The sequence below is a fragment of the Mesoplodon mirus genome (genome assembly GCF_964341445.2).
Source record: "Mesoplodon mirus genome assembly, chromosome: 19".
Lineage (NCBI taxonomy): Eukaryota > Metazoa > Chordata > Mammalia > Artiodactyla > Ziphiidae > Mesoplodon > Mesoplodon mirus.
In genome coordinates, this window is record NC_138995.1 from 53,219,540 (window position 1) to 53,245,647 (window position 26,108).

The following is a 26,108-nucleotide window of genomic DNA, read 5'->3' on the forward strand; positions in this document are numbered from 1 at the left end:
GCGAAGAATGGTTTTGTGTAAAGATCAGCCTCTGGCATGGAAGATGGTCTTGACTCTGTCCCTTATGTTCTGTGTGCTGCGTGGCCTGTTTCTCCATGAGACCAGTAGTTCGAATCATATCCAAGTCCTAGGCCTTTTCTGCCCCTCTCACTCGCCAGCGGTTTGTAGCGGTGAATTGCTGAGATTGCCTCTTCTCTGGCCTTGTGCCTGAACACAAAGTGACCGAGACAGCCCCAGACCCACCCCTCACTGACAGTCCAGTGGGGGGCCAGATAGTGACAGCCCAGAATGGGTCAGGCCTGGACTGGGGGAAACAGAGGAGTTAGGGCCAGGATGCGGGAAGCACAGGGCCCTGTAGGATCCAAGCGGAGCGGAGGGCTCCTGACTCAGCCTGATGGGTCATAGAGCTTTGAAAGGATTGGATGGGGGCGGGGCCTTGGAAGAGGCTCCACTTCTAAGAAGGGAAGATATTTGAGCTGAGGCCTGAAGAATGAGTAGCATCCTATGAAGTGTTAAAAGAGAGGTGACACAGATCTATATGTGACTCATCTGTATGAAATGGCATCCAGGACATTCTATTATTGGGGGAAAATAAAGCAAACTGCAATCCAAAAAAAAAAAAAAAAAAGGAATGAGTAGCATTCTTCTGGGAGAAGGTGCAGTGTCAGGAATGGGTGTTTCAGGCAGAGGAAATGACATCTGCAAAGGCTTGGATTAAGAAAGCGTGGCTCTTTTCAAGCAGAGTCCTTTACTTGCTCCCTGGGGACCCTCTTGCTGCCCTGGTGAGCCATCTGTCACAGGTCCCCTAGTCCAGGATCCAGCCAGTTGATGGGCTGTAATGTAAACCCTTGAGGGCAGACCCTAGGCTTGTTCCCTCACGGCCTGGTGGTTCAGTGACTGGCCTTGAGGTCGACCAGAAGCTGGGCTTGAATCCCAGCTCCCCCACTAATCAGATGTGTGACCTTGGGTAAGTGACTCAACTTCCTGATCTGTCAAATGGGGATATAATATTGGGGTTCACGAAACCAATCTCATCATTTTAGAGAGTTATAAAGAATTAAACATAATTTATATATTTTAAAATATATAACTTTGTAGATTGTATCAAGGAACCCAAGAAACAACAGAGAGCCTTAAAAACGTGCTGCCACGTCAGATGACACTTTGGCCTAAGTTACGGAAAATGCGGTTGCTGAAACGTGAATTCGCCAGCTCGAAGATATGCTACTCCAAACGTAATTATTTAAAATTTTAATACTGAAGTTATTAGCAGCAGATTATATGTTTTTTTTAATTCCTTGTTTCAAAATCTATAAGAATCAGAAATGGAGTGATTAATTTGGGGTACTCATTAATAACCCACTTCTTGAGTGCTGGGTCAGTGTTGCCTGCTCCCAAGCTACGACTCAGAGGTGAATATGCAGGGAGACCCTCTTTACTCCCTCTGGTTTTAGGAGATGACTCAGGGGGAAAGGCTCTGTCTCCACACCATCCCCCCTGCACACACACCCTGCCTTCTAGAGGGGCACCATTATATTCTTCCTTTATTGGCTGTCCTTGTATAATACAAATCTGCAAGTTTAGATACAAAAAAATCTGGAAATAAAAGATAGAAAAGTACCCGCCAGGCACCCCCTGCCTTCTTCCCGGACCCCTCCCCAGCGGGCACCGACGTGAGGTAACTGAGCATCTTATTCCCCTTCCCCTTCCCCCTACCTGCCTCCTGGGCCCCCAACTTGGCCCCCTACCCCCATGAGACCCTGGCCCAAAGAACATGTGGGCCCCCAAGGGGAGGGGAGGGGTGGTAGGGGTGAGCACAGCACTGGCAGTGAACGCAGCAGGTGGGCAGAAGGAAGCCCTTTGTTTGTGCTGTGTATGGGGGCGGGGGAATGACCAAACTGGGGTGGGCACTCGTTTGGGGCCGAGGAGGGCCCCCAGGTGGGCATCCCTCCTCCATCCTACCGAATACCGGAAGGTAGAAGGTCAACAACAGAAATTGGGAAATACAGCTTGAACCGAGGGCACTCGGTGAGATTGGGGCCATCCCCCTGTGTCTGGGTTCCGGGGAGAGGGGGCCATGCCAGCCTGAGTCTGGCAGAGAAATGGGTCCCTTAGCCAGGCTGGGTCCGTCCCTGAATTCCATCCCATCGCAACCTGGGCGTCACAATGTCGGTTCTGTACTGGTTGTGGGAGGTGGTCGAGAGAAGGGTTAGAGAGGTCGTCAGGAGGGTGCAGCCCCAGGGAGCAGGACTGGGGAGAGGATGGGCCTCCACTCCCAGGTGTGGGGCTCCTGGAGATGATGGGGTGACTCGGGCTACAGTTCAATCTCGAAGGTCTTCTGCAGGTCGCCCGAGAAGGGGTTGGAAGGCTTCTCTACAGCAGGTTTGCCTTCTAACGCTGCCCACTGGGCCTCAAAGGGGTCCAACTCAGGGGCTGGGGCGGGTGCTGGCTCTGGGGGCCAGGGCGCCCCATTGGGGCGAGGACGGGCCTGGGCCCCAGGGGCGCTGGGTGCTGCAGGGGGTGGGAAGGCCCCAGCTTTCCCAATCAGGGTGGCAGGCTGGGGCTGGAGCTGGGCGGCTGAGCAGAAGGCGTTGGCCACCATCTGTGAGGGTGTGATGCCCACCACGGGCACGCGGGGCATGGGCGGGTAGCCCAAGCCCGGGTAGGCGGGCACAAAAGGGGGCTGCATGTGTGGAGGCGGCAGGAACACGGCCACCTGGGCAGGTGCGGCGTCGAAGGGCCCCACGGGGGCGGGGAAGGGCTGCAGGCCGGGGGGCACGGCAGGCACCGAGGCTGCCTGCTGCTGCTGCGCTTTTGCCACCTGGGACACCTCCTCCAGCCACCTCTCGGCCTCCGAAGGGGTCCGCTTGTGCCCAGGCTGGAAGGCAGCTGCAGGGGGCACGGAGGGCTCACCCCAGGCAGAAGTCCCTGGAGAGAGGAGAGGGGCAGTTAGGGGGCATGGGCTGCAGCAGAGAGAACCCCAGGCTGGGGATCAGACTCTGGACCAGGCCGCCTGCCTTGCATCCAGCCCTGCTCCTCATTAGCTGCGTGGGCTTTGGGCAAATGGCTTGACCATCCTGGACCACAGGTCATGCAGTGCTACAATAATGCATTTCTGAGATTCTAAGGTCCTAAGATGAAAAAGTATAGGCACGACTGACAATCACCCAGGCCGGCTTCCCTTCTGATTGGTCAGTAGCAAACCTGTTATTAAATATTTTTTAATATCACCCTTGGCTCTAATATTTTGACACTGTATTGTCTTAGGAGGCTAAGATTCTAGGATTGCATGGATCTTTCTCAGAGTGTACTATTCTAACATAGTGGGTAAGTTTCAGTGTTTTTAAGTTTGTGTTTTCTAAGATTCTAGAGTTCTAAATTTACATTGTTTGTAATTCCAAGGTGCTTCCACGGTTTTAGGATAAGCACGTGGCTCTAAGGTGGTTCCTTGGCACTATTTTCTCAGAGAGCACTCTTTTAAGGCTGTAAGATCCCAAGGTTTCCTGGCTCCAAATCTGTTAGGTTCTAATATCTTGTGATTCAAAGGCTGTAGGTTTCTAGATTTTATGGTTCTAAGACAGCAAGGTTTAAAAACTGATCCCATGGTTCTAAGGTGACCCCATAATTCTTATGTTATCTCATGGTTCTAGGATGAACCCACGGCTCTGAGATGACCCCGTGGTTCTAAGATGATCCATGGTTCTAAAGTGATTGATTCCATGATTCTAGGATGACCCCATAGCTCTTAAATGATCCATGGTTCTATGGTAATCCTGTGGCTCTTAGATGATCCATGGTTCTAAGCCTGTGCGATTCCAAGATTCCCAGAGTCTCTGCAGTAGCCCTGAAAGGAGCAGGGAGATGCAGGAGGGGCACTGCAGGGCATCTACCCCGAGAGAAGGGTTCAGTTTACCTGTTGAGGCTGGCGGTGGCCCTGGTGCTGGTGCTCCAGCACTGGCAAAAGATGAGCTGATCTGTGTACACAGGGCACTGATACTGTCGCTGTCACTGGCATTGGGAGGCTCCATCTCAGGCACTGGTAAGTCAGGGAAGGGCAGAGGTCAGCGAACAGGCCCAGGCTCTGCCCTTGACCCCATCCCCGCAGGTGGCCCTCACAAGGTGTGTGGGTTGGTGGGTCCACTCTGCAGTAACTAAGTGGCCACGGCCACAAAAATGGTAACTGCGCACATGTGTGTGTGTGTGTGTGTGACATCTGAGTGGTACAACAGCCAAGTAGTGTGTGACATCTGATGGCAGACAGTCACAGGGATCCCAAACCAAGGAGGACCTCAAGAGCTGTATGTAGCCGCAAACCAGAAGAAATATTTTAAACGCTTAACAATATATATTAATTTTAAAATATGTTCAGGGAATTCCCTGGGTGGTCCAGTGGTTAGGACTTGGTGCTTTCACTGCCAGAGCCCGGGTTCAATCTCTGGTCAGGGCACTAAGATTCCACAAGCCACGTGGCGCGGCCAAAAAAATAAATAAAAAATGTTCAACCCCATGTATGGCAAGAGTATTGACTAGTCAGAATGGATATTGGCCACGCTGCTGGTCACTGCCTGGGGATCACCTGTCTTGCTTTGAGTGCAGAAGTGGGGCCCCACCAGGCCTGGCCCATAACATATGTCATGAGGGCAGAGATGCACCTGTGCCTGCAAGACAGGACACGCTGAGCAGGTGTGGTGGCCTCGTGAGTACTTAGGATGAGAAAAGGCACCATCCAAATAAACAAGAGGACCGTCAAGTGTGGCGTGTGACAAGTGCCTGTGACAGCTCAGCGAGTGGCTATCTCCAAGGGAGTGTGTGTGATGCTCCTATGAGCATCAGAAAGAAACTAGCTGTAGGAGTCAGCAGATGTGACGTGGGGCTGCCCAGGTGGGACAGTAGGTGGCTTCCAGGTCATTTCTATGATGACTATGCCTGTTAGTCCAAATGGGTGTGCAGCTTCTGGGGGGTGGCATCTGAGTGTGACTGAAATCCAGGTTGTGGCATCCGATTGTGATTCCCCAGCGGGAGCCAATCTGCCTGCGTGATGTATGGAATTTGGCATGAATTAGCATATGTGACTTGTGATTCACACAAGTTTGCGTGAATCCAGGTGTGTCGTTCGTGAGCGTGTGTTAATCTGTGTGTGTGATTTCTGAATGGGACATCTGGATATGTGCTTTCTTTCTTTCTTTTTTATTGAAATATAGTTGGTTTACAATGTTGTGTTAGATTCAGGTGTACAGCAAAGTGATTCAGTTATACATATATACATATATATATATTCTTTTTCATATTCTTTTCCATTATGGTTTATTACAGGATATTGAATATAGTTCCCTGCTATACAGTAGGGCCTTGTTGTTTACCTATTTTATATACAGTAGTTTGTATTGGATATGTGCTTTCTAAGTGTGTGTAATGGTAACACCTGGTCCTGCAACTTCCAAGTGTGTGTGATTTTTGATTGCCCATGACTAAGTGTGTGACTTCTGAGTGTGTGTGACACCTGCAGTGGAGTGGGACATCTGTGTGAGTCCGTGAAATTTTTGTGTGGCAAGTTACATCCAAGCAAGTGGGCAACTGGCTACAGGCACGCGAGGCTTCTAAATGAAGTCTGGGGTGCCTGCCACCTCTCAGGGAGCAGGTGTGACAGCCCTGGGGCTGTACTTAATGGCAGGTTACTTAATGAGGACAGCAAATCTGAGGGTGCATGCAGTACATGGGATGCTGCACAACATGGAGTGAGCGTGCGTCATTCTCAGCAAGCATTGGCATCTGCTCAGCAGTCACCTTTTGCAGTAGCCCAGCCTCCTGGATACAGATCAACACCTCCCACACCAGTCCCCAGGGCCATAAGGGGTAGGTGTCTTGGATTTGGCATATGGAAGCAGGAGAGCGGGCCAGACCACATGACTTCACTGACAGCTGGGAGGAAAGGCAGCTCTCCTGCCTGTCTCCCTCGGGCAAAACATAGTTCCATGCCACCTCTCTCCTCCCTTTTTCCCACGGCATACATTTTAAAATCACAACATACGCCATCTCTCTCCTTTTCCTGGTCCATGGCAGACATTAGTAATCAAACATGATGCTTTTCTCCCATTGAACTCTTTGCTCACCTTACCCCTCACCAGTAGAGCCTTGTGGCTCTACTGGCCAAATGCTGAAAGAAAGGACTGGTCCTTGCAATTCCATCTTCCCTCGACGACATGGCTAATCGATGATGATGGGTGCTGCCTCTGCACAATCCTTTACCCAGAAGCGACATCACGAATCCATCACTATGCACCCTGACCCCATGATCCCCATGCTCACTTGTGCCCTTCACCTCATGTTTCCATAAGCCAAATTCTGGGAGTCATCTCTTGGGCAAAACATAATACCCCTGCTCTCTCTTCTCGCTTGCCCATGGCAAACTTTGCTAATCAATCATGTGGTGTGCCACCTCGCTCTTTTCTCTTGCTCAAGTCAGACACTGTAAGGAGATCATGATGTCTGTCATCATTCTATTCTCCCTGCCCTAGGCAGACATTGTTAATCACAATCCTTCTTTCCTCTGAACCTGGATCCTTGACCTCATGATCTCATGGCTCTACTGGCCAAAAGCTTGGAGGGAGCATTAGCCTATGGTGCCTCAGTCTCCTCTTGAGCAAAAACATGGCATCTGGGCAGCTTCTCTCCTCTCCCTTGCCCATGGAAGTCTTGCTAATCAATCATGACATATGCCACTGCTCTCATGTCCCTAACTACAGCAGACAGTACTAACTGATCGTGACTTATGCTACCTTTTTGCTATCCCTTGCCTGGAGCAGACATTGCTAATCGATCACAGCTTACACTACCGCTCTCCTCTCCCAGACTGATGGCAGACATTGCTAATTGATCACATGTTGCTCCTCTCCTTTGCCTGTGGCAGGCAGTGCTAATTCATCATGGTGTGACCTAAGCGTCCATCGACAGATGAATGGATAAAGAAGATGTGGCACATATATACAATGGAATATTACTCAACCATAAAAAGAAACGAAATTGAGTTATTTGTAGTGAGGTGGATAGACCCAGAGTCTATCATACAGAGTGAAGTAAGTCAGAAAGAGAAAAACAAATACCATATGCTAACATATATATGAAATCTAAAAAAAAAAAAAAAGGTTCTGAAGAACCTAGGGGCAGGACAGGAATAGAGACGCAGACGTAAAGAATGGACTTGAGGACACGGGGAGGGGGAAGGTTAAGCTGGGACGAAGTGGGAGAGTGGCATGGACTTATATACACTACCAAATGTAAGATAGATAGCTAGTGGGAAGCAGCTGCATAGCACAGGGAGATCAGCTTGGTGCTTTGTGACCACCTAGAGGGGTGGGATAGGGAGGGTGGGAGGGAGATGCAAGAGGGAGGGGATGTGGGGATATATGTATACATATAGCTGATTCACTTTGTTATACAGCAGAAACTAACACAACAATGTAAAGCAATTATACTCCAATAAAGATATTAAAAAAAAATCATGGTGTGTACCACCTCTTCTCTATCTCTTGCTTACAACAGACAGTGGCACTGATCCCGGTGTTCCCTCCTGCTGAGCCCCAGGCTCACCTGTGCCCTTCACCTGGAAGTCAGTGCGGCGCTGCAGCGTGGATGGCAGCTCATTCAGCCGTAGGCTCAGCTGCCGTTTGAAAGGTGAGTTCTTCTGGCTGAGCGCCGGGAACCCACGGAAGGAGCCCTGGCGAACCAGCTGCTCCAAGGGGGCATGGCGCCGGGGGATGGCAGCCGCAGTGGTGCCTGCAGCCACTGGGGTGCCCGCCTCACCCTTCTCGCCAGGGGATGTGGTGGCCGGTGTTGGGGACACGTGCCCAGGCTGGGCAGGGCCAGGAGCCGCAGTTGGGGCAGCTGCTGCCTCTGCTGGAGACATGGGTGAGACAGGTGGTTAGATAGCTCACCTTGGCATTGGAGGCCTCTCCTACCCAGACCCCTTGATTGTTTTCCAATGCTGCCTTCCTCACCCAATGTGCCCTGCCCTCAAGACAGGCTGGTCAGAGCCCCCAAATGTCGCTCATCCCCACCCAAGCCAGGACCACTTTCCCCAGGAGGCCCGTGGGGGTGTCATCACCCAACCTGACCCTCTGTGTGTCTCAAGCTTTCTGTCCCCCATCCATCTTCCTCTGCTGCTTCTGCTATTTCTCCCTCTGAGACCTCCTGTCTCCCTTTCTAATTAATTTAACAAACACTTTTTTGGTGCATGACCAATGTATCAGGCATTGTTGCAAGTGCCTTGCAAGTATTAACTCATTCAGTCCTCACAACCACCCAGTGAGGTTGATATTGTCATTATCCCCATTTTACAGATGTGGAAACTGAGGCCCAGAAATGGCATATGCCTGAGCCATACTGTGAAGGAAGGGGCAGGCTGACTCCAGAGTCTGAGTTCCAGATGACTGCGCTAACCCGTCTCTCCCTCTGGCCTGGTCTCTCCACATCATGCTGTCTTCCTCCATCATTCCATCTGCTCTGCTCTCTGTCACCTCCCACCAGTCTTCCCACCTCAAATGCCTCCTCCCTTCCTCCAGTTGCTACCCATTGTTCTAGACCCAGCTTAGCATACTTCTTCCTCTGAGGAGTTTTCCAGATTGTTTCAGCCCCTCAGCCTGGGCTCCCTCCCCTCTGGGGCTGTTCTCAGTCCTCTGCAGGTACCTGGTCTCCCCACTCAGCATAAGAAGCGGGCTCTTCGATGGCAGGGTCTCCCCACCCCTGCCAATACACAAACACACAGCCATCCTCCCATCAAGGCCTCACCTGAGCCGCAGCCTGAACGCTAGTGAGGTTAAACTCAGGCCCAAAGAGGGCAGGGAGGTTGCCCAGTGCTTCTCCCATCTTCCATGAGGGGGCGGTGAGGCTCTCACCCAGGCCAGGCTGGGGGCAGTGGAAACAGCCCGGGACAGGTTGGAACTGGGAAACCACCTCTGCCCCCGACCACCTTGGGCTTCAGGAAGTCTCCTCCCCTCTCCGGGTTCCAGTTTCCCCAACTAAACCTGGGATAAACATCCCTCTGCTGCCTTCCCAGGTCTCCTGGGAGGGTCAGTTGAGGCAGCGAATGTTCAACGCTCTGGAATCCCACAAAAGCTTGGTAAACAACTTTGTGGAAAGTGCACTGCTCCGTAACTCCTGAACTGAAGAGAGTTCTTTGTGAACGTGCGGTGCCTTGAGACTGTGAATGAGTGCATCATCGGCAAAACACTGTGATGTGTTCGGCAAATCATATACCACACTTTGTAAACTCTCATTTTTGCGGTGCAAGCTCTCAAGTGCTTTCTACAATGCAAAGTACCTGGAACGTATAATATCCTTTGGAAACAGCATAATCCTTTGCAAACTCTAAAGCATGTGACATTCTTTGTAAATTTGAATATCCCATATAAATAGTAAACTCAGTGTACTCAGTGTGTTCTTTTGCAAACAATAAAATATCATATAGGGACTTCCCTGGTGGCGCAGTGGTTAAGACTCTGCACTCCTACTGTAGAGTGCCTGGGTTCGATCGCTGGTCAGGGAACGAGATCCCACATGCATGCCGCAAAGAGTCACATGCCACAACTAAGGAGCGCGCCTGCCGCAACTAAGGCCCAGTGCAACAAAATAAATAAATAAATATATATATATAAAAGACAGGTTTTCATTAAAAAAATATATGTACTTAGGCCCTCTGTTAACTATACTTTGTAACCTGCTTTACCAATGATAAAATTCTTTATAAATTCTAATAGATGATGTAAACAGCAAAATATTTTGTAAGCTGTGAAGAACTCCTTAACTTTGTCAAGAGGTTTGTAAATGGTCACATAGTTTACCAAGAAAAACATATGTTGTAAACTCTAATATTCTAGCAAGTGATAAAAACTTGTTTTCCTAACTTTTTAGCTAGAAATATTTTAAACTTACAGAAAAGATGTAATAATGGAACAAGGAGCACACATGTTCTCCTGTGTTAACTTGTTATACTTGTTAACGCTTAACAAGTGTTAACTTGTTACAGTATTTGATCTGTCTCTCCTTCCATAATCTTTTTTCAGTATGATTTAAGAGTGAGTTGCATACAATAGCCAAGGCATGGAAACAACCTAAATGTCCACCAATAGATGAATGGATAAAGAAGATGTGGTAATATATATACAACGGAATATTACCCAGCCATAAAAAAAGAATGAAATAATGCCATTTGTAGCAACATGGATGGACGTGGAGATTATCATACTAAGTGAAGTAAGTCAGAAAGAGAAAGACAAATATCATGTGATATCACTTATATGTGGAATCTAAAAAACAGATACAAATGAACTTATTCACAAAACAGAAATAGACTCACAGGCATAGAAAACAAATTTATGGTTACCAAAGGGGAAAAGGGAGAGGGGATAAATTAGGAGTTTGGGACTAACGGATGCACACTACTATATATAAAATATAAATATAAATATATATAAACAACAAGGAAAAAAAAAAAGAGTAAGCTGCAGACAGCTTACCCAACCCTAAAACCTTCAGCATGTACCTAAGAACAAGGACAGCCTCCTACTGAACCACAGGACTTCTTACTTGGGAAATTTAACATGGATATGATACTGTTAGCTAGTCTACAGTCTATATTCTAATTTCCCCAACTGGTCTACTCATGTCCTTTATGGATGATCATATATATATATTTTTTTCAATGTATATATTTTATATACATATATTCAATATATGTATATTGAATTGAATGTTGAATATATATCTATATATACAATATCCAGGATTCAATTCAGGATCACACATTACATTTATTAATATTTGTCAAATCTCTTCAGTCTCCTTTATCCTGAATCCCAATTCAGGATTCTTTGTAAATTCTAAGCAGTGTTTTCCAAAAATGTAAAAACTACAAACAGTAAAAAAAAAGTAAAATAAAATTAAAAATTACATTTTGACTCAGTACACAATACATGTATATTTAAAAACCACAGTTTGAGAACTTATAAACTATTTGCCTTTGACCTAGAATGTTAGAGTTTACCAGTTATTTTTCAAACTTTCATGATGGCAACCCAGAATAAGAAATACCGTTAACATGGTAACCCGTTCCATACACACACACACATACACACACACACACACACACACAGATATACTGACATAAAAGTATCATTGAACTATACTTAACCTTACTACATTTAATTACTCTGATATTTTCTATTCTTTTCCATTTCATTTCTTAAAATGCTAACCACAACCCAGCAAGCTGACTTCACAACCCATTAACAGGGTGGATACACAGTTTGAAAAGCCTGGGAACATCCCTGGGTTAGCAGATAATAAAGCTCTCGGTGAGCTTTGCTGGGATTTGTGGCCAACAGAATATTGCCCAGAGGACTCCTTAAACTGAAGTACGCTTTATAAGCTGTAACCAAACTTTGTGGTTGGTGCTTTGCTTTGTATTTTTCACTTAAAAAAATTTGGGGGGGCTTCCCTGGTGGTGCAGTGGTTAAGAATCCGCCTGTCAATAAGGGGACACGGGTTCAAGCCCTGGTCCAGGAAGATCCCACATGCCGCAGAGCAACTAAGCCCATGCACCACAACTACTGAGCCTGCGCTCTAGAGCCCGCAAGCCACAACTACTGAGCCTGTGTGCCACAACTACTGAGCCCATGCACCACAACTACTGAGCCTGTGCTCTAGAGCCACGAGCCACAACTACTGAGCCCATGTGCCACAACTACTGAGCCCATGCGCCGCAACTACTGAGCCTGTGCTCTAGAGCCCGCAAGCCACAACTACTGAGCCCGTGTGCCACAACTACTGAGCCCATGCACCACAACTACTGAGCCTGTGCTCTAGAGCCACGAGCCACAACTACTGAGCCCGTGTGCCACAACTACTGAGCCCATGCGCCACAACTACTGAGACTGCACTCTAGAGCCCATGAGCCACAACTACTGAAGCCCATGCACCTAGAGCCTGTGCTCCGCAACAAGAGAAGCCACTGCAATGAGAAGCCTGTGCACTACAACGAAGAGTAGCCCCCGCTTTCCGAAAGCTGGTGCACAGCAATGAAGACCCAACACAGCCAAAAATAAAATAAATTAATTTAAAAAAATGTTGTTTTGGGTTTTGTGTGTGTGTGTGTGTTTCCTTTTTGCTTTGTAAACTGTAGAGCCCCTGTACCTTTGCAGCTCTCCCCCCAATCTGGATCCCTTGGCCCCACCCTGGGACCATTCGGTGCCCAGCCCCGCCTCGCCCTCCGGGCAGCGCCCACCTTTCTTTTTGTCGGCAGCCTCTCGCTCAGCCGGCCGCCCACCCCCGGAGAGGCGGAAGGAGCCCTCCCGGGAGAAGCTGGTGCGGCTGGCGTCAAAGGCAGCCGTGACTCCGCACTCCTTCTCCCGCCGCTGTTTCCGCTCTAGGCAGGCCGCAAACGCACACCCCACTGCGTGGCTCAGCCTCTCGCCCTGTGGGAAGAGGTTGGGGCAGGATTAGCGACGTTGTGCAGTGCAGACCGGACGCCAGGAGCCCCGGGGTCCAGCAGCTGGATGCTGGGTGACTCCGGATGAGTCCCTTCACCTCTCTGGGCCTCAGTGCACATCTGCAAAATGAGGGACAAAAGCCAGAGACAAGAGTGTAATACTGTATGGCTCCATTTTTTTTTTAAGATTTTTTTTGATATGGACCATTTTTTTAAAAGTCTTTATTGAATTTGCTACAATATTGCCTCTGTTTTATGTTTTGGTTTTTTGGCCGCAAGGCCTGCGGGATCCCAACTCCCCAACCAGGGATCAAACCCACACTCCCCGGCATTGGAAGGTGAAGTCTTAACCACTGGACTGCCAGGGAAGTCCCTGGATGGCTCCACTTATATGAAGTTACAGAATGGGCAAAACTAATCTATGGTGAAAAACATCAGAACAGTGGTTGTTTCTTAGGGGTGGGCATAGAGACTGACTGAGGAGGAGCATGAGGGGACAGTCTGGGGTGGTGGCAATGTTCTAGATCTTGATGGAGGGGGGTTATACACGTGTATACAAATGTACACTTAAGGTTTGTGGTCAGCATGTATTTCACTTCAAAAGAAAAACAGCTGGAAACAAATATGAATTCTACTTAATGGTATGCCTGCTGAAGTGTCTGCGGGAAGTATTCTGATGTCTGCGACTTTGAAATGCATCAAAAAATAAGATGGGGAGACAAGTGATAAAAGTAAGCCCAGACAAACGTTCATGGCAGGATCTGGGTGGGGGGTGTCCAGGTGACTGTACAAGCCTTTCGACTTTGCTACATGCTTGAAACTATTTTGTAGTAAAGTACTGGGGGTAAAAACAACAACCCCTGTTTCCTGAGTGCCTACTTAAGAGACGCCAAGGCCAGAGAGACTGGGATTGATTCTGGCTTCCCACTTCCCAGCTATGTGATCTCAAGAAAGTCACTTCCCGGTACCCAAGTCTCCTCATTTGTAAAATGGGGGCCCTAACAGCACCCACTTCACAGGGTTGTTGCAGGAATTAGGTGAACAAATATATGCAAGGCATGCAGCACAAAGCCAGGCACAGGGAAACTCACATATGTGTCAGCAGAAATCTTGTCTAGCCCCGGGCTGAGCCCTGATTTGCATCCTTTTATGGAATCCTCACAACAGTGCCAGGAGGTGGACAATCTTATGAACCCATTTGACAGATGAAGAAATTAAGGTTCAGTCAACATGCCCACGATAACAAGTGAGTGGCAGAGTTGGGATTCTAATGAGGTATGTCTGACTTCTGTTCCCTAAACAAGATGCTCAGCCACCTCTTAAAGTTAAACTTGGGGACAAAAGTCCTCAACAAAATGCTAGCAATCTGAACCCAGCAGAATATTAAAAGAATCAAGTGAAATTTATTCCAGGAATGCAAGGTTGGTTTAACATATGAAAATCAATCAACCACATTAGTAGAATGAAGAAAAAACCCCACTTGATCATCTCGATTCTCACAGAAAAAGCATTTGACAAAATCCAGCACCCTTTCATGATAAAACACTCAACAAAGTTGGAATAGAAGGGAACTTCCTCAACCTTATAAAGGACATTTGTGAAAAACTCACAGGTTAAGAATCCGCCTGCCAGTGCAGGGGACACGGGTTCAAGCCTTGGTCTGGGAAGATCCCACATGCCGTGCAGCAACTAAGCCTGTGCGCCACAACTACTGAGCCAGCGTGCCACAACTACTGAAGCCCGTGTGCCTAGAGCCCATGCTCCGCAGCAAGAGAAGCCACCGCAATGAGAAGCCTGCGCACCGCAAGAAAGAGAAGCCCCCGCCCGCCGCAACCACAGAAAGCCCGCGTGCAGCAACGAAGACCCAACACGGCCAAAAACAAATAAATAAATAAATAAAACAAAAAATTAGTGTGATACTAGCATAAGGAGAGACATATAGACCAACGAAATATAACTGAGAGCTCAGACATAGACCCACACATCTATGGTCAATTGCTTTTCAATAAGGTGCCAAGACCATTCAATGAAGGAAGAGTAGTCTCTTTATCAAATGGTGCTAGAACAACTGGCTACAGTATATGCACATGAGAAAAAAGGAAGGTGCACTCTTACCTCACACCATTTACAAAAATTAGCTCAAAATGTATCAGAGACCTAAATATAAGAGCTAAAACTATAAAACTCTTAGAATGAGACATGAGGTAAATCTTTGCAACCTTGGATTTGGCAATGAATTCTTAGATATGACACCAAAAGCAGAAATAACAAAAAAAAAATGGATAAATTGAACTTCATCAAAATGTGTACATTTGCACATCAAAGGACACTATCAAGAAAGCGAGGGCTTCCCTGGTGGCGCAGTGGTTGAGAGTCCGCCTGCCGATGCAGGGGACACGGGTTTGTGCCCCAGTCCGGGAAGATCCCACATGCTGCGGAGTGGCTGGGCCCGTGAGCCATGGCCGCTGAGCCTGCGCGTCCGGAGCCTGTGCTCCACAATGGGAGAGGCCACGGCGTTGGGAGGCCCACGTACCGCAAAAAAAAAGAAAAAGGAAAGATGGGGCTTCCGTGGCATTGCAGTGGTTGAGAGTCTGTGCTTGCAAAGCAGGGGGCGCACGTTCAATCCCTGGTCGGGGAGCTAGGATCCCACATGCCACGGAGCCAAAAAAAAAAGAAAGTGAAAAGACAACCCACAGAATGGGGGAAAAGTTTTGCAAAGCACGTAACTGATAAGCATCTAGTATCCAGAATATATAAAGAGCTCTTACAACTTAACAGTAAAAAGACAAACAACCCAATTAAAAATGGGTAAAGGATTTGAATAGATATTTCTCTGGAAAAGGTATACAAATGGCCAATAAGCACAGGAAAAGATGCTCAACATCATTAGTCATTAGTGACATACAAGTCAAAACCACAATGAGATACCACTCACACCTACAGGATGGCTAGAATAAAAAAAAAGTGTTGGCAAGGATGTGGAGAAATTGGAACCTCATACATTGCAAGTGGGAATGTAAAATGGTGTCGCCACCAAGGAAAACAACTTGGCAATTACTCAAAAACTTAAACATAGGGGCTTCCCTGGTGGCGCAGTGGTTGAGAGTCTGCCTGCTGATGCAGGGGACACGGGTTCGTGCCCCGGTCCGGGAAGATACCACATGCCGTGGAGCGGCTGGGCCCGTGAGCCATGGCCGCTGAGCCTGCGCGTCGGGAGACTGTGCTCCGCAATGGGAGAGGCCACAACAGTGAGAGGCCCGCGTACCGCAAAAAAAACCAAAAAAACAAAAAAATTTAAACATACTATATGACCCAGCAATTCCACTCCTAGGTATATACCCAGAAGAATTAAAAACAGGTATTCAAACAAATACTTGCATATAAATGTCCAGAGAAGCACTATTTGTAATAGCCAAAAGGTGGAAACAACCCAATGTCCATCAATGGATGGATAAATAAGCAAAATATGGTATATCCAAAATGTGGTATATCCATACGAATATTATTCAGCCATATAAAGGGAGTAAGTACTGATACGATGCTACGACATGGATGAACCTTGAAAACATTATGCTAAGTGAAAGAAGCTGGTCACAAAAGGCCAATAGGTCACAAAAGGCCAATACACACCTCCCAAAAAGCAGAGGGTGTGCCCCTCTTCATGCCTCCCTCCTTTATGTAGTTGGGATGAAGATGTGAAGGCTGGAGCACGCACATTCATCTTGGATCATGGAGTGGAAGCCATACTCCAGCATAGCAACAAGATAAAAGGAGCCATGGCCCTTGAGTGGAGAGGAGTGACACCAACGCTGTGCTGCCTGCCTAGGGATGTCTTTCACATGAAACACAAATTTCTATTTCACCGAAATCACTGGTATCTGAGGGTTTTCTGTCACAAGCCTCAGAATCCTGTGAGAATGCTTCTCAGAAGACAGTCCATTTGTCTCTTTCATCAGATTCTCAGAGGGGATGTTGATGGCCCCCTCCCCCGCAAAATATAAAGAACCACAGGCAAAATGAATCGACTCTGAAGGAAGAGTGGGTACCCTGGGGGGTGTTGTTTCAGAAGGGCCCAAGGGGGCTGCTGGGGGCAGGAAACTACAGCTTGACTTGGGTGAGGTTTAAAAATAAGCAAAAATTCACGGAGCTGTGCCTGGGCCATCTGCGCCTGTTACTGTATGTATATGCTCCTCAATGAGAAAAGTTAGAGAAACATGAAGAACTACTGATAACAAGGAGGAGGATGAGAACTCATGTTTTCCCGAGTGCTTCCTATATGCCAGGCATTGTTCCAAATACTCTGTATCAACCCCCTCAAGTCTCACAATAATCCTCTAAGTTAGGGGCTGTGAATACACTCCCTTTTCCAGATGAGGTCACGGAGAGGAGAGGTTAAGGTGAGTGACTCGCCTGACACCACACAGCGGGCTGGGGTTGGGCGTGGGACACCAGGGCATGGGAGACAGTCAGCTGGCTTTGGGCTTTGGTGATACTCACAGAGTCCTTGAGCGCCAGGAAACAGTGGCAGATCCAGCGGCGGGTGGTCCCATCACGGCAGATATAGGAGAAAGCCTTGTCCAGGTTGCGGTCAGGAGCACAGAAGGATACCTTTTCGATGGTCTGGTCTACCAGCAGGTCCTGGGAGGCACCAGGGAGGCCAGGAAAGGCATGTGTACTGTCTCTCATGTATTCACTTAATATTCCCTTTGTGTCTGCTCTATATCCTGTCCTGAACAGGGTGGGGATCCTGCACTTGTTGAAACAGCTGTGGGCCCTGCTCACATGGGGCTCCCAGTTTAGTGCAGGAATCAGACTCATCATCAGATGGAGACTGGCCAGAGTCACAGCCACGCTGTAATGAGGGAGGCACAGGCAGAGGGCTCAGGGCTGGGATCGGGGAGCCTCAGGGCCTTTCGGGAGCAAGAAGACGTGCCTGACGCAAGTTGGACGGGAGTCAGGCAAAGCTTGCTGGAGGGTGGCAATCCTGTCCAGTCATTAACCTAACTGCCTCCATGCACTGGATGTCTCCTTGGGCAGTCTCTGTGCTAGGGGCAGGGAATTCAACGATGAGCAAACAGATACCCGATCCCGGCCCACGGTGCTCCCATCTGGCCAGGCAGACGGACAATAAGCACATAACAGCTAACATTCGTTGATCAGAACACTTCTGCTGTACCAGGCATAGTTTTATTAAACTATTTGCATATACTTTCTCATTTAATGGTTGGGTCCATTTTTATCCCCATTTTTGCAGATCAGGCAAGGGAGGCACGGAAGGGTTAAATCTCATACCCCTCAGGCCGAGGGTCACCCAGCTGGTAAGTGGGTGGGCTGGGATGCGAGCTGAGGTCGCTGCTCTACGGTCTGTGCTCTCACACACTATCCATGCCAGTTCACAAATAGCCACAGGACTCAATCCTGAATTATGACTGTGAGAGGTGCCAACATGTTACAGGAACACACGGCGGAGTCTACAAGGTCCCTGAGGGAGGGACATCCTAGAGGTGGGTGAGAAGGCGTCCCTAGCCCCATTCGAGCTGGGTGAGGAGGGGGTCCCACTGGTGCCCCCTCCCAGGCCCGCGGGCCCCCTACCTTGGTCTTGTCATCCACCACCCGGAGCCCATCGGCTGACACCCACAGGACAGACTTCACAGACTTCCGGCCCATCTGGAGCGGAGGAGGAGGGCAGAGGGTGTGGTCAGGGCTGGCTCTTCTGCTCTGACCTTGCCCCCTCCCTGCTCCGGCCTCTCACTCACCGCCTTCAACTTCTTCACAGCATCTTCACACACGTGCATCCCCCGGGACTCCTCCACCTCCACGTGGCCCAGGTACTTGGTGCGAAGGGGATGGGAGAGCATGAAACAAGCACAGTAATCAATCATTCCTAGCGCTCCCTGTGCCGCTGCGATGCATCACGCAATGTCCTAAGCACATCATATGAATTAACTCATTTACTCTTTTTTTTTTTTTTTTTTTTTTTTTTTGCGGTACGCGGGCCTCTCACTGCCGTGGCCTCTCCCGTTGCGGAGCACAGGCTCCGGACGCGCAGGCTCAGCGGCCATGGCTCACGGGCCCAGCCGCTCCGCGGCATGTGGGATCTTCCCGGACCGGGGCACGAACCCGTGTCCCCTGCATCGGCAGGCGGACTCTCAACCACTGCGCCACCAGGGGAGCCCAACTCATTTACTCTTTACCTCAACTTTGCAAGGTGGGGACCCTTTTTTGTTTGTTTTGGCCGCGCCACATGGCTTGTGGGATCTTAGTTCCCCGACCAGGGATGGAAACCATGCCCCGCTGCAGTGGAAGCACAAAGCCTTAACCACTGGACTGCCAGGGAAGTCTGGGTACCCCATTCTTATCCCAGATATACAGGTGAGAAAACTGAAGCACAACGTGGAGTAATGATTCCCACCCTGCCTCTATCCTTGGCCTTTAACACATCCCTGGTGTCCTTCTGAGTGCCAGCGTCTGCATCTGCGCCTCAGGACTGGCCCCAGGCAATGACTGATAGGAGCTGGGGTACACACGCCCCAGCTTCCTCACCCCGTGGGTGGGATGGCTCGATTTCCCACAGTTCCCTAGTGGCATCAAGCTCAGTTGCTCACAGCTATAGTTTAGTAAGACACCCTTTACTGGCTGCCTTCCCTTCCTCACTCTCACCAGCATTTCCTGCACCTCCCAGCAGCCCCTCCCTCGCAAGGTCCGCTTCTAGGGGAAGGGAAAACAAGGTGGGAGGGGGGCGCTGTGACCACTGTCTGTTGTCCCCCAACCAGGAAGGGAATGAGTGGAGAGTTGAACCTGAATCCTGCTGTTACCCTTATAAATTTTCGTGTGTGTTGTAAAGGGTCGTGGTTGTCTATAAACCAGAACGCACTTAACAGTAGAGGGCTTTGCAAATGCTACAGAATTTTTGTGACCTCCCAGTGCCCCCCTGGAAACTGTGAGCTCCCACAGAATAGCGTGACTCCAGGCGGGACGCCCCCCCACCCCACCCCAGCTAATATTTTCCTGGCACAAGAGAATGGGTCTTGTTGGGTGCGGTCTGCATTCTGCAGGATGCGCAGTTCTTCGGGGCTGTGAAGTCTCTTGGGTCTCAGCCACCTCACCGGGCAATGGACAACAGACACTGGACACGCACGCGCACAGCGAACAGCTCGCACACCGCCGCAGCCCCGCCCACACGAGCTCCGCCCACTCACCCTGACCGGGAAGCTGCACGTGCCCTTGCGCACCGCGTCCTCGTCCGCCTGCCACTGGTGTGGGCGCGATGCCTCAGGCACATAGGCTGGTTTCCGCCGCCGCAGGCTCTGACGTAGCTTGTTCATGGTGCCCGCCCCGTCTGCTGACAGAAGACAGGGGTGCGAGTCAAGGGTCAGAGGCATGGGGCTCAAGGTGGGGGGAAATAGGGCTCAGGGAGCAAGGGGTCAGATAACATGGCAGTAGGGCTACAGGGTTAGGGGGCCACTGGGTCAGAGGACGTGACATCCAGGGAACATAGACTAGCAGCAGTTAGGGGATACCGACAAAGGGGGCAACTGGAAGGCAGGGGAGTGGGAGAGTCGGCAGTGGGGATTCAGAAGGCATGGGGCTAAGAGGCAGGGAGGTCTGAGATGCGTGCGTCGTGAGTCACAGCTTTTAGGGGTCTGGAGATTCGGGATGTGACAGTCAAGAGGCATGATGATCCAAAGTAATGGGAAGTTAAGGCAGTGGAGGACATTGGGGTTAGAGGGCATAGCAGTCAGGGGTCACGAGGTCAGGGGTTTTATGGGTACGAGGTCAGGGGATGAGGTGGTCAGAGGGCACAGGAGTTGAGACTTGCATGGGTCCGATGTGGGGGACTCAGAAGGTCCAGGGATTGCGGTTCAGAGCCCAGGCCAGAGGGTGTTGGGGACAGGGGTGGGTCTCTGCAACTCTGAGATACAGCCCCTCTGACAAATGTGTCTAAGGCAGAGGCCCCTGGGGAGGCGTGCACCTGTGATTTCAGAGGTAGGGATGGAGGTGGTGGCCAGTCACTAAGACAGCCTTTGCTGACTGAGAAGCCATACTGAGTCCCAGAAGGAGTGTGAGGGGACACCTAGGACAGAGCACCAGCAGATGAGGCTCCGCCTGTGTGTGCAAGCAAGTGTGCAGCTGGTGTGTTCCTTTTTTGGGGGCCTCACTGCGCGGCTCACAGGATCTTCGTTCCCTGACCAGGGATCGAACCTGTGCCCTCAGTAGTGAAAGGGCGGAGTCCCAACCACTGGACCACTAGGGAATTCCCTGGTGTGTTCCTGAGTGTTCTGTGTGAGGGTGTCTAGGTCTGAGCATGCACCTATTGTCTGTGAGTGTGTATATATAGCTGAAGGCTGTACGGAAGGACGCAGGTCTGAGAATGGTTGTTGATGAGAGTATGTGTCTGTGAATGCTGTCTGTGAGGGGATGTCTGTGTCCAGGAGTGTGGCTGTCGTCTGTGAGTGTAGGTCCCTGAAGCTTGTGGCTGAAGAGTAGCTGTGTGTGAGAGTGGTGGTGAGTGTGTGTCAGGGAATGTTGCCTGTGAGGATGGGTCTGTGTTTGAGCATGAAGCTGTTGTCTTTGAAAGGGTGTGTCCGTGACTGTTGTCTTTGAAGCTGTGTGTCTGTGTGAAGATGTGGCTATTGTCTTTGATGACCACTGCCCATGACAGTGTGTGTCTGTGAGAGTTACCCAAGATACCACATCTGTCCAAGAGTGCAGCTGTTGGTGGTGAGGCTGTGGCTGTGGCTGTTGTTTGTGAGGGTGTGTCTGGGTCAGATAAGGTGGGTGTTGCTGCAGAGAATGTGGGTCCATGAGTGTTGTTCTGGGGATGTGTCTGTATGCAACTGTGCATCTGTGAGGGTGTGTGAGGACATGAGGGTGTCATCTTTGACAGTGTGTTTGTGAGTGTTATTTGTGAGGGTGTGATGGTGTGGGAATGTGGCTGTTGTCTATGAGAGTGCTGAGTGTTATTTGTGAGTGTGTGCAAAAGTGTAGCTGTTTGTGAAGGCACGAGCACACGGGTGCTGTCTGTGAGGTTGTGTCTGCTTGTGAAAGTGCGGCTGTTGACTGCAAAGTGTGGGTCTGTGTGTGTTGCTGGGGAGACTGTACAAGACTGCATCCCTTGAGAGTCCCTGAGTCTGTATCTGGTGAGTATCTGTGCTCACCTGTGAGGGAGTCTGGCTGTTGTCTAGGATTGTGTCTGTATGTTTGTGTGACCGTGAACCTGTGGGTGTGGGGATGCTGGTGTGTGCCTGAGTGTCTAAGTGTGTGTGTGTGTGTGTGTGAGAGAGAGACCTAGTCTAGGTGGGTGTGTCTGTGAACGAGGTCACTGAGTGTGCCGGGAAGTCGTTTGGGGGTGTCCACTTGTGTGTGTGATGAAGCCTGTGTGACCGCAGGGACAGTTCCTTTGGCTATGCGAGGCAGACCCACCCAGTCACTCAGCCTTCGCCCTGTCCCCAGCTGGCCACTCACCTGGCTCCGTCCTGGAGGTTTCAGGGGGCCCCAGGGCCCCACAGGGGGCAGGGGGCAGATGTTGCTCTGGCCTCCTGGGTCCGCCCTGCCCAGGGGAGGGAGGAAAAGTTGAGAAGCTGGCTTGGGATAGGGCGCAGTCCCCTACCTCACCCCCTCTTTGGACATCAGCCAACCCCCCTTCATCTCAGGATCTCTGATGAGAGCCCTGGTTGTCATAGCAACTGTTACTAAGGCAAGCAGCCACCTGGTTGCAAGGGCCCAGGAATGAGTAGGTGTGTTTCGGGAGCATCTGTTGGGGATGTCCTGGCCTCAGGAGGCTGTCTGTACCCAAGGGGATGGTGTGAAGGGGGGTGGCCTGCCCTCTAGACACATGTCCAGGGCTGCGCACACATGTACAGTCACATGTGTACATGCAACTCTGGTCCCCAATTGTCCCTAGAACCTGGTCACAGCTCTGCACAATTACACACAGAGACAACCACAGCGACACACACTGGATCACACAGAAACACGTCAACAGTCACAGCCACTGTAAATACCTGGCCACATATCCAAGTTCACAGACATACAGTCTCTGCTACAGACCACTTGTCCACAGGTATGTAGAGTCCCAGGCTGCCCAGGCACTGCCACAAACGTCTGGTCATATCAGTAACTGATATTTTGTCACTTCTCTTTTCTCTGCCATATACAAAGAGCTGGGTCCGGGCACACCCACTGGGGCAGCCCATGGCCAACCAATGACAGTTGTTTCCTCGGGCACCCAACCAAGATACGCACATTACAGACCCACCTGTGTAGAATCACACCCCGCAGGAGGTCACCTAGTAGCTCTGAGGCACACACACTTGTCACATACAGCTCCCCTGCTGCCTGTTGACATCTGGTCAGGGATGCATGCAGACACACTGACACACATTTGGTCATACCCAGTCACACCCAGCCACAGCCACGTGTTCAATCATCGACCGGCACACAGCTGCACAAGGACACTCAACCCCAACTGTATCAGTCACACCAACACACCTTTTTGGTCACACACTGTCACACAGCCATACATCCCAGTCGTAGAGGCACACATTTGGTCATGGTATCAGCCACACGTATATGGATGGCTCTCCATACCCAAGCACACACACAGACCCCGATGGCCACGGCCCATGCATTAGAGAGAAATGGGCACACAAACTCAGGACATGCATACAACCATCCAGAGACAGTTCTCCCCAAGGACGGCCACACTCAGACACAGCCAGACACTGAGTGGCTCAGAGTCACAGCCATACGCATTTCAGAAACAGTCATGTATGCAAAGTCCCACAGCATGAGTGTCCACGTTACCCAGCCATATATCACGGTCATGGTACCTATTTCACAGTCACCCACCATCCCACCCCCAGCTGTACCATGTCAGACCATCACAGAGAAACACGCGGTCTCTCTTCCTGCAAACACGTAAGTCACACCGACAAGTATGGGGCCACATACGATCACAGCCCCCATGTGGAGAGACACACAACATCTCACAGACAGAGACATCAGCATACAATTTCCATTACACACACACAAGCAAACAGTCAGGTATGTGCTTAGAAATACAGTGACCCAGACAGAGCATTTATAGCTGTGTTTACACAGAAGACACAGTTCCGGATAGAGTCATGTGTGGAGTGAGGAGACAGTCACTCTGTCACCAAATCACACAGATTCAAACATAAGCTGCCCAGCACGCATACAGGGGCACCCACCCACCCACCCCAAACAGCCACACAGCTACAGACACACACTCTTACAGACCATGACACAGACACAAGTATATAGAGTCACCCAGCGTCACAGACATGCAGGTCACACACAAATACAGAAGCCACAGTCACATACACATCCCCCCACACACACACACCATCACTGGCGCCACCACACACAGACACACCTATAGCTTGAGTCACATGCAATGAAATAACCCACTATTAATAGTCTGTCAGGGTTTCAGACTCCATGTCAAATATATAACCCAAATCACAGGTACACACTATAAATGCACAGAATCACTCAGTATCAACACACAGATCTAGATGTAGTCATTTATACAATCCCGGCCACACACATAGATGTGGATTTGAACACACAACCACAAACATACAAGTCACAGTGCCAGCACACAACCTGTCACATAAGCACAATGTGACTTCGTATACAATGGCAGTCATACACCTAAAGTTGCAGGCACAGTTGTGTGTCATACAAGCACATGTGTGACACACATATAAAATCAGTTAGAGACACAGTCACAAACATTCGAAGTCATTAGGACAGTCGCACATGGACACAGAGTCATAGACACAACTCCACTTATAGTCACAACTCCACCCACATCTTCAGTCAGCCACACACATGCCCAACCCCATACTCAACAGATACACTGTCACATACCCAGTTAGAGTTACCAAGGTACATACATGGGGTCACAAAAGACATAATCAAAGACACAACCACATAGTCACAACCATGCACACACTCAAACACAGACAGACTGAAAAGTATAGGGCTCTGCACAGTGAGCGAGCAGCTGTCATATACACATACACAGCCACACAAATGCTGGGGTCACATACAGAGAAACAATCACAGATGCTATCGGACACAACCACAAGCACGAAACACACGATTCCTCAGGGTCACCAGCTGCAGCTCACACACATACACACACAGGCAGCCACAGTCACAAAAACACAGGGTCACACTCTTAGCCACCTCCCCATCGCTTGCTTCCCCGCTTCCCCCCAGGTACCACACACAAAGCCATCATCACCGCAGACGCTGCAGACAGACAGGGCTGCACCAGGTCCCTGGAGAGCCGCCCCCTGGCCCAGACTGAATCCTGGAGCCTGGGGGGCCAGAACCGGAGGGGGAGGCGGTGCATTGTCTGTGCGTGGGGCCCCTCCCAGACAGCTGGGCGGCCCCAGGGACAAAGAGGGTGGCCCAGGAGACCTGTGCCCTGGGACCCTTGACCAAGCCTTTTTGTGTGTGGGGTTGCCTGAAATTCCCCTTATTTTATTCAGGCTTGGGGGGGATAGAGTCCCAGGCACAGAGACCTTGTTTTGAGAAGGGTCTGTTCCTGGGACGCCGCCCAAGCATGGGGGGATGCTGTGCCCCGGACGCCTCTGAGGCCTGGGGACGGACTGTGCCAGGAATCCCCCCAGGGCCTTGGCTTGGTGGGGAAGCTGTGGGGTCCCGGGGACCCCATTCTCAAGACCTTGCCTAGAGGGTTGCTGTGCTCAGAGAGCCCCTCAGGCCGGTAGGGGTTAAGGATTGCGTCTGGTCTGGAATCCCCTCTTAGAGGCCTTGACTTGATAAGGAGGTTGCGTCCCAGACCCCATCCCCAAAATCTTGCTTAGGGAGTTGTACCTAGAATCTGTCGCCCTGTCCTTGATTTTTTTGAGTGGGAGGTCTCTGTCTGGGATCCGTATCTCCAGAGCCTTGGCAAGACAAGGCCTGTGCCCGAGACCCCTGTCTCCCAAGATCTGGCTTGGAGGGGAGCCAATCCCTGGACCCCCAGCCCAGGACCACCCTCCCCAGCCTTGGCACCCTCTCTCCATCCGGGCGCCGCGGCCGCCTCCCACCCTCCGCCACATCAGCAGCGGCGCCGCCCCCCACCCGAGCCCCCTTCTCCCGCCCTTCTCACGCTGGCCGCCGCGCTGCGGGACATCCAGGGCTCCGGTGCCCCCGCCTCCCGCGGCCCCGGCTGGGCCCGGATCCCCGAGTGCTGCTGCTGCTGTGGCGGCGGCGGCAGCTCGGTCTGACGCGGGCCGGGGCCGGGGTCCGGGGTATGGTGCGGGATGCAAGCTCGCTAGCCTGCTCCGCTCCCGGGAGATTCCGTTCCAGGGGCGGGGGAGCGCCCCTCCCGCTTCGGCTCCCCGCCCCAGCCCCGCCGCCTGCTGGATATGCAAAGAGACCCCGCCCCTTGACCAGCAGGCCACGCCTATACGCAACCACGACTCCGCCTCCTCCGGTGTGGCCACCGCCCCGCCACGCCCACTGGCCAGTCCTGGGCTGAGCACGCACGTGAATCTCGCTGACACGTTCCCCTAGGTCCATCCAGGCGTGGGCTCCCTTCCCCTCCGTGACCCCTGACCTCAGATCCCCTTAAGTTCCGCGTCCG

At 50.7% G+C, this 26,108-nt stretch overlaps 1 protein-coding gene across 5 annotated transcripts; it reads right to left on the minus strand.

Moving 5' to 3' along the window:
• Window positions 1–1,236: 1,236 nt before the first annotated feature.
• On the minus strand, window positions 1,237–25,896 carry NUMBL (NUMB like endocytic adaptor protein). 5 transcript variants are annotated; one of them, XM_082607444.1, is made up of 10 exons: window positions 25,632–25,789; window positions 21,947–22,031; window positions 19,681–19,820; window positions 18,238–18,312; window positions 18,074–18,148; window positions 16,979–17,119; window positions 12,278–12,467; window positions 7,588–7,890; window positions 3,914–4,036; window positions 1,237–2,928 (listed from the first exon to the last, which is right to left on the minus strand). In XM_082607444.1, the coding sequence occupies exons 1-10, from the start codon at window positions 25,653–25,655 to the stop codon at window positions 2,315–2,317; spliced, it is 1,770 nt and encodes a 589-aa protein (XP_082463570.1). In that variant the 5' UTR covers window positions 25,656–25,789; the 3' UTR covers window positions 1,237–2,314. The 5 variants fall into 5 exon arrangements, with proteins under 5 accessions (XP_082463570.1, XP_082463568.1, XP_082463569.1 ...); XM_082607442.1 differs by having other exon boundaries at window positions 7,588–7,893; XM_082607443.1 differs by having other exon boundaries at window positions 19,681–19,823.
• Between the last annotated feature and the right edge of the window lie 212 nt (window positions 25,897–26,108).